General features: G+C 48.7%; 1 protein-coding gene across 2 annotated transcripts in view; it reads left to right on the forward strand.

Moving 5' to 3' along the window:
* COPG2 (coat protein complex I subunit gamma 2) overlaps window positions 1–7,277 on the forward strand; it is a 57,963-nt gene extending 50,686 nt beyond the window's left edge. For both annotated transcript variants that reach the window (XM_087935365.1, XM_087935364.1), the window contains 4 exons: window positions 1,621–1,718; window positions 4,303–4,441; window positions 5,754–5,852; window positions 6,798–7,277. In XM_087935365.1, coding sequence (XP_087791491.1) covers window positions 1,621–1,718; window positions 4,303–4,441; window positions 5,754–5,852; window positions 6,798–6,928 — 467 coding nt within the window. In that variant the 3' untranslated portion in view covers window positions 6,929–7,277. The remainder of the gene's footprint in view (window positions 1–1,620; window positions 1,719–4,302; window positions 4,442–5,753; window positions 5,853–6,797) is intronic.
* The last annotated feature ends 244 nt before the right edge of the window (window positions 7,278–7,521 follow it).

Consider the following 7,521-nt stretch of genomic DNA (forward strand, 5'->3'; position numbering starts at 1 on the left):
ACTTTATTGGGCCATTCACCAACAAAAAGAAAGAAGAAAAGAGTTGTCAGATACTCAGAACATCCCAAAATAAATTTAAGAACAATGTGTAGAAAAACACACGAAAAAGCTTCCTTCCTATCAATTAAAACTGTCCTAAAATCTAGAATTACAGGAAGTCCTCGCTTTACGACCACAGTTGAGCCCAAAATTTCTGCTACTAAGCAAGACAGTTGTTAAGCGAATTTAGCCCCATTTTGCAACCTTTCTTGCCACTGTTGTTAAGTGAATCACTGCTGTTGTTAAGTTGGGCATTTGGTCGTTAAGTGCATCTGGCTTCCTTCATTGAGTTTGCTTGTCGGAAGGTCGCAAAAGGCGATTGTCGTAAATACGAGTCAATGGCCAAGCAGCTGAATTTTGATCACATGACCACGGGAGATGCTGCAATGGTCATAAAGGTGAAACATATGGCCATTCGGTCACTTTTTTTTCAGTGCTGGGGTACCTTTGGTCACTGTGATGACCCGGAGTGTTAACACAAATGTAACAAAATCCAAAACATACATAAATGTCCTTTAACGCCTCCAACTTGGCCTCACTGTTCAATAATTCTCAGTTGGAGATAAAACTTATTCAAAAATAGTCTTCAAAAGAAAGCAGTACAGTCCGAACTTAGTGAGCAGATAGAGGTGAAATTAAAAAAAACCCAAACAAACTACAATGATGAAATTTCCACAACAGGACAGAAGTATTTACCAAATTCAAGGAGATAACAAGGCAGAGTCTGTTGGAAGGACGCCAACCAAGATAACTTCAGCCCAAAACAAAGCACACTTTGATTCTGGCAAAGCTGTGTTTTAACCATCTCTCTTATATACTATTCTTCCCAGCTGCAACCAATGAGGGGATCATGGCCGCTTCCTCTCTCATTAGCCAAGTTGCTCCCTTCTCCGTTCCTCCCTGCGTGCCCTAGGATGAAGAGGGGATGGGCCTGGTTCTTCCTCTGACTGCCCAGCCGGCCTCTGCCCTTCCCCAGCCTCCTCCATGACCTCCAGAGCCACACTTCCACTCCCTGTTGGCTGTTTCTCCTTTCCCTCAAAGTCCGACTCTAACAGGGGCGTGACAGTCACTAAACAAATGGTTATAAGTTGAGGACTACCTTCATAGAATCCTTGAGCAATCGGAGGAAGGTACAATGCAATACAGTTAGTCCTCGACTCACAACAGTTCATTTAGTGACCGTCCGAAGTTACAACAGCACTGAAAAAGGACCGCTTTTCACACCTACGACCGTTGCAGCATCCCCGTGGATCCCTTGATCTAAACTTGGCAATTGACTCGTACTTACGACAGTTGCCGTGCCCTGTTGCAACCTTCGGACAAGCAAAGCCTGTAAGGAATCCAGAAACACTTAAACAACCATGGTAATTTCACAAGTTGCAGTGAGTTCCCTTAACAACCGGGGCAAGAAAAGTAATAAAACGGGGCAAAACTCGCTTTAAAAAATGTCTCACTTAGCGAGAGAAATGCATTGCGGTCGTAAATCGAGGACTGCCTGTAGCTAAAGTATTTTTTTTAAAAAAAAGGACCAGTGGGTTAATCTTGTTCATCTTTCCGCCTTGTCTTCTGTGCTCCGCTTAGTGGCTTGCACGTTCAGCTGCACGATGAAGTTCACGGTTCGAGACTGCGACCCCAACACCGGCGTGCCAGACGATGACGGTTACGACGACGAATACGTGGTAAGACCCGGGGAGTTTGCAGTCGGATGTAGAGGAGGAGGAAGAGGAGGACTGGGTTCCTCTCTGAACTTGATTGCTTTTTTTGCAGACGTTTTATCACCCAGCTAGGGAACATCATCCATGGTAGATGAAGAGAGGGGTTTGTGGAGGAGGAGAAGGAGAAAGTGTCAGGGTTCCGGAGATTGCCCTAATTAAATCACAAGCCTCAAGCCCAGCTTCAAAAAAAAATCCAAAAGATTTATTAGGAGCAACCTGCCAGCATTCACCAAAAGGAATCCAACTCCGACATACGTAACTCGCGGTCCCCTGTGACCTTGTTTCCCGCCGCTCCTTGTGTCATAAATCAGATTCTCCAAACGAAGCAGGCTGGGCGTCATCGATCACATTCTCCAGTGAAGGATGTTTGAGGGAAGAAGATCCCGGTCGCTTAGTTACAATCTTTTTAAGATAATGGCGGGGAATGTACTTAGAACATAGAATAACAAGAGTTGGAAGGGGTCTTCGAGGTCATCTAGTCCAACCCCCTGCCATGCTGCTCCTTCAGATTTCTCCTTTTTTCCTCAGGCATAGGAATGTTTTACGAGTTGACACGGAGTTTTGATCGTGCAATTGCAGCCGCCATCTTGATTTATTTTTTTTTTCACACACCCGTCAGATCCTCCTGATCGCTGGAGGACCACGACGGGAATTAGCATTTTTTTAAAAGTTTGCCCTATGGCAAGTCCTTCGCTTACGACCACCATTGAGCTCCAAATGTACGTCACTAAGCGAGATATTCTTTTCAGTTAAGTTTTGGTCCTTATCGAACAACCTTTCTTGCCACGATTGTTAAGTGAACCACTGCGGTTGTTTAGTCACGTGGTTGTTACGTGAATCTGGCTTCCCCGCCACTGATTTTACTCGTCAGATGGTCGTAAAAGGGGATCATGTGACACAGGAAACACCGCGACGGTCATAAAGTATGAATCAACCATCGTAAACGTGAGTCGGCCAAGCATCTGAATTTAGATCACCTGACCCTGGGGAATGCTACAACAGTCATACATGTGAAAAACGGTCGTAAGTCACCTTTTTTCAGTGCTATCGTAACTTTGAACAGTCACTAAGCAAACTGTTGTCAGTCGAGGACTAGTTGTCTATCCAAAACTAGAAAAGGTGTTTTCTCTCTTTAAGGCCGTGGTGGCTAACCTTTTGGGGCACCTATGCCCAAAAATGTGTGCAATTACATGCTCCCGCTCACAGGCCAGCACCCAGAAGGCAATGCACACGCCCCTACGCATGCATGTGCAATCCCCACCCACCCACTCCCGTCACCCCCTTAACTGCACTGCGCCTCACACTGATTTTTCGGCCAGTTTGAGGCCTTTTTTGGCCTCCCAGAGGCTTGAGGAAGGCTTCTGCAGGCTTTGCAGGCCGAAAACTAGGCCCGTTTCGTCACTTCCAGTTTTTCTGAAAATACCAAAAGTGACGAAACGGGCCTAGTTTTCGCCTGCAAAGCCTGCAGAAGCCTTCCTCAAGCCTCTGGGAGGCAAAAGGCCTCAAACCGGCCGAAAAACAGTTATGAGATACATGCGTGCGCAGTGAGGTAAGTTTGCCTGCAGCTTGCACGCCGGCACAAATGGCTCTGCGTGCCATCTGAGGCACGCGTGCCATAGGTTCACCATCACAGCTTTAGGGGTTAAAAACTTTGCCAAAATACAGGGGATTCTTGAAATATAAATTACGACACTTTATAAAGTTGAATGAGTAAACAGAAGAATATATACTAAAGGAGAAACAAGAGGCGGTTAAATGAATTCTTTTTAATTCAAAGAAGAGAATACAGATAGTGTCAACTCATAAAAATTCGGCAACAGAAAGAGGTGGCGGTTAAGAAGTTTGAAAGAGCAGTGCGGCAGCTTGGAAATCGAAAGTGCATTCCCTTCATCTCTTTCAAAGAGTATAATTAGGCGACTGACGTTTCCGGCGCGCAAATCTCTAATTGGAAAACATGATTGATGACTCTTGGCTACGGACGTGTTTCATCGGAGAATATGAATTATGACAGACCCAAAGGGGTAGCGGGGAAAAACTAGGATCAAGGGCGACAATGAATTACGTATCTCAGAGTCAGCTACACCTAGGTCATGCCGACATGTTCGCTCCCAATAAATCCTTTGAAGTTTGGCTCGAGGCTCAGGAATTAATTGGGGTAACTGCCGGAATCCTGACAGATAGTCCTCAACTAACTTACCTCATTCACTTAGTGACCGTCCAAAGTTACAACAGCCTTGGGAAAAGTGACTTATGTCCATTTTCCACACTTGCAACCGTCGTCGCATTCCCCACAGCCACGTTGATCAAAAACTGGACGCTCAGCGACCGACTCACGTTTACGACGGTTGCAGCATCCCAGGTTTCCTTCACCACCGTGTGAGTCACTTAAGAACTGCTCTGATTCACTTAACAATTGGGGCCAAAAGGTCGCAAGAAGTGGGTCAAAACCCACTCCACAATCGTCGTTAAGCAGTGGAAATTTGGGGCTCCGCTGTGGTCGTAAGTCCGAGGACCACCTGCATTGCTTTTCTGGGCTTCCCTTCCGCAGCTGGAGGACCTGGAACTCGCTCTCTCTGACCACGTCCAGAGGATCCTGAAGCCAAACTTCGCTGCTGCTTGGGAGGAAGTGGGCGATGACTATGAGAAGGAGGAAACTTTTGCACTCAGCACCATCAAAAGCCTGGAGGGTGAGAAGATGGCCGCCCCTTCCATTTGGGGTTCAAACCAGAAATGGGCTTTGGGGGGGGGCAAAATCTCTGCACGGTCAACGGTTTTTAACAATGGGGCGGGATTCTTGGTGGCTGGGGAATTCTGGGAGTTGAAGTCCACCCACCTCAAAGCCTGCTGGCTGGGAATTCTGGGAGTTGAAGCCCACCCATCTTAAAGCTTGCTGGCTGGGGAATTCTGGGAGTTGAAGTCCACCCATCTCAAAGCCTGCTGGCTGGGGAATTCTGGGAATTGAAGTCCACCCTCTTAAAACTTGCTGGCTGGGGAATTCTGGGAATTGAAGTCCACCCATCTCAAAGCCTTCTGGCTGGGGAATTCTGGGAGTGGAAGTCCACCCATCTCAAAGCCTTCTGGCTGGGAATTCTGGGAGTTGAAGTCCACCCATCTCAAAGCCTGCTGGCTGGGGAATTCTGGGAGTGGAAGTCCACCCATTTTAAAGCATGCTTGACTGGGAATTCTGGGAGTGGAAGTCCACCCATCTCAAAGCCTTCTGGCTGGGGAATTCTGGGAGTTGAAGTCCACCCATCTCAAAGCCTGCTGGCTGGGAATTCTGAGAGTTGAAGTCCACCCATTTTAAAGCATGCTTGACTGGGGAATTCTGGGAGTGGAAGTCCACCCATCTCAAAGCCTTCTGGCTGGGGAATTCTGGGAGTGAAGTCCCACCCATCTCAAAGCCTTCTTGGCTGGGGAATTCTGGGAGTTGAAGTCCTCCTATCTCAAAGCCTGCTGGCTGGGGAATTCTGGGAGTGGAAGTCCACCCGTCTCAAAGCCTGCTAGGAGGGAATTCTGGGAGTGGAAGTCCATCCATCTTAAAGTCTGCTGGCTGGGGAATTCTGGGAGTTGAATATAAATCTTCAACTTGCCCAGACTAACAGATAACAGATAACCAGAGTTGGAAGGGACCTTGTAGGTTATCTAATCCACCCCCCGCAACCTCCCACCCAAGTGGGAGACTCTACACCATTCCAGTCTCTTCTTGAAAGCGTCCCGGGATGAAGCTCCCACAACCTCAGTTCTTGACTTACGACCATAATTGAGCCCGCAATTCTGGTCGTGAGTCACGACAGTCCTAAAGCGAGTCACCCTGTGATCGAGCCCAGTTTTACGCCCTTTTTCTTTTAACCGTGGTTGTTAAGCAAAACACCCAAGGCTTTCTAAGGGAGCCCACTGTTTTGGCCAGAAGCCTCTGGACCCCTGTGTCTTGAACCCTGGACCCGTGGAGGACTAACCTCAGCTCTTCTTATTGTTTTCAAAATCCTTTTCTCAATGTAGAAGCCGTGAACAACATTGTGAAGTTCCTTGGCATGCAACCCTGCGAGAGATCGGACAAAGTGCCCGAGAACAAGAATTCCCACACGCTCTACCTGGCAGGTACAAAAAACCCATCAGGAAATTAGGCGTGTGTGTGTGTCTGTGTGTGTGTGTGTGTGTGTGTGTGCGTGTGCAGGGGTAGGCTTCAAAAGGGGTTCTCTGCCTGGTTGCTTGGTGGGCGTGGCCATGGTCGGCCTCCTGCACCACAGTGGGGCGGGGGACATTTTCACCCTCCCCTCACTCCTGAGGCTTTCCTCGAGCCTCCGGGAGGGTGAAAACGGCCTCCTCAGGCTCCGGAGGCCCTCTGGAAGCTGGAAACAGGCCCGTTTCTGGCCTTCCGGAGCCTCAGAGAGGCCCGTTTTTCACCCTCCTCACGCCTCCGCGCACTTACCTGCATCCAAAACAGGCCATGTGGGGACTCCGGGGAGGGGAGGAAGGGGCGAGTGGGGCCCGCCAGGGGTGGGATTTGCCAGTTCACCAAACTGGCCATAAAAATTAGCTACTGGTTTGCCACTCAGCCAGTATATATGCCTAAGGCAGGACTCGAACTCACCGTCTCCTGGGTTCTCGACCTGCACCTTGATCACTGTGCCCTACGGTTGATGCTGAGGCGGGAGCACCAGCTCTAGGCCACCGCAACCCTCTATCTTAGGGCCTCCCACGGTCTTCCCAAAGGGATTGACCAATAGAGGTGGAGGCTCTTGCCTCACAGTCAGGAGGCTATGGGTTCAATCCTGGGTAGAGGCAGATATTTCTCTCTGGGCGCAATGAGAATATATTTACGGAACAAAACTCCGCATTGGTGACAGGAAGGGCATCGGGCCAGTAAACACTCAGCGCCATTCAGTTGCTTAGACTCCACCCCGATGCAAGGGATGATGGGGCCGTTAAAAGATGACGATAGAAGAGCCTAAGATAGGACTGTCGCATTTCTGCTGAAATCTTGAATCCCAGCCTACCTTCTCTCATTTCTCCCACCCCGCCTCTCCCTCCACCCATCCCCAGGTTTGTTCAGAGGTGGCTTCGATGTCCTGGTCAGAGCCCGGCTCGCTCTTGGCGATGGCGTGACAATGCAGGTTACCGTCCGAAGCATCGTAGAAACCCCCGTGGACGTCATCTTGGCTTCCGTCGGCTAACGGTCGTAACCCGAGGCTGCCCCGTCCCCGACTCCTCTTCCGTCGGACAAGGCGCCACCCGGATCCCGGGGGGTGCGTTCGTTCAGTTCGTTGGGCGATTCCCTTCGATGGTTATTGGTCTTTCAAGGAATGTTGGCGTTCCTTTTTTGGCGTGTTCCCCCCAAAGGCGAGGCAGAAACTCTGCCGCATCTTCCTCCCGGCTATAAATTATTGCCTTTGCGAGTAAGATTAGATGGGGGGGGGTCTAATGGAGGGGGGGGGCATTTTTTTTCTTTCTTTTTTTTTTTAAAAAAGAGCAATTTCTGGATTGGATTTTGATCGGCCAATAAACGGGCTGTTTTCAGCACTTCCAGATGTTTTCGTTGGGTCTGAATAATGAAATGCACTTGATATATACAGTTTCCCCAAAAATAGGACCTAAATTTAGCACAAAAACAGTTTTGTATATTTGCCCTGAGAGAGTGGTCCCACTGGAAAGAAAAAAACATCGTAAACAGTGCTACCGTTTCGTCGAAAATATATGACCTATCCCGAAAGTAAGCCCTAGCTTGATTTTTAACCTCTGTGCCCAAAATAAGCCCTAATTAAGACCC

The sequence above is a fragment of the Pseudonaja textilis genome, chromosome 5, assembly GCF_049901715.1.
Source record: "Pseudonaja textilis isolate UNSWEBS1 chromosome 5, rPseTex1.2, whole genome shotgun sequence".
Taxonomy (NCBI): domain Eukaryota; kingdom Metazoa; phylum Chordata; class Lepidosauria; order Squamata; family Elapidae; genus Pseudonaja; species Pseudonaja textilis.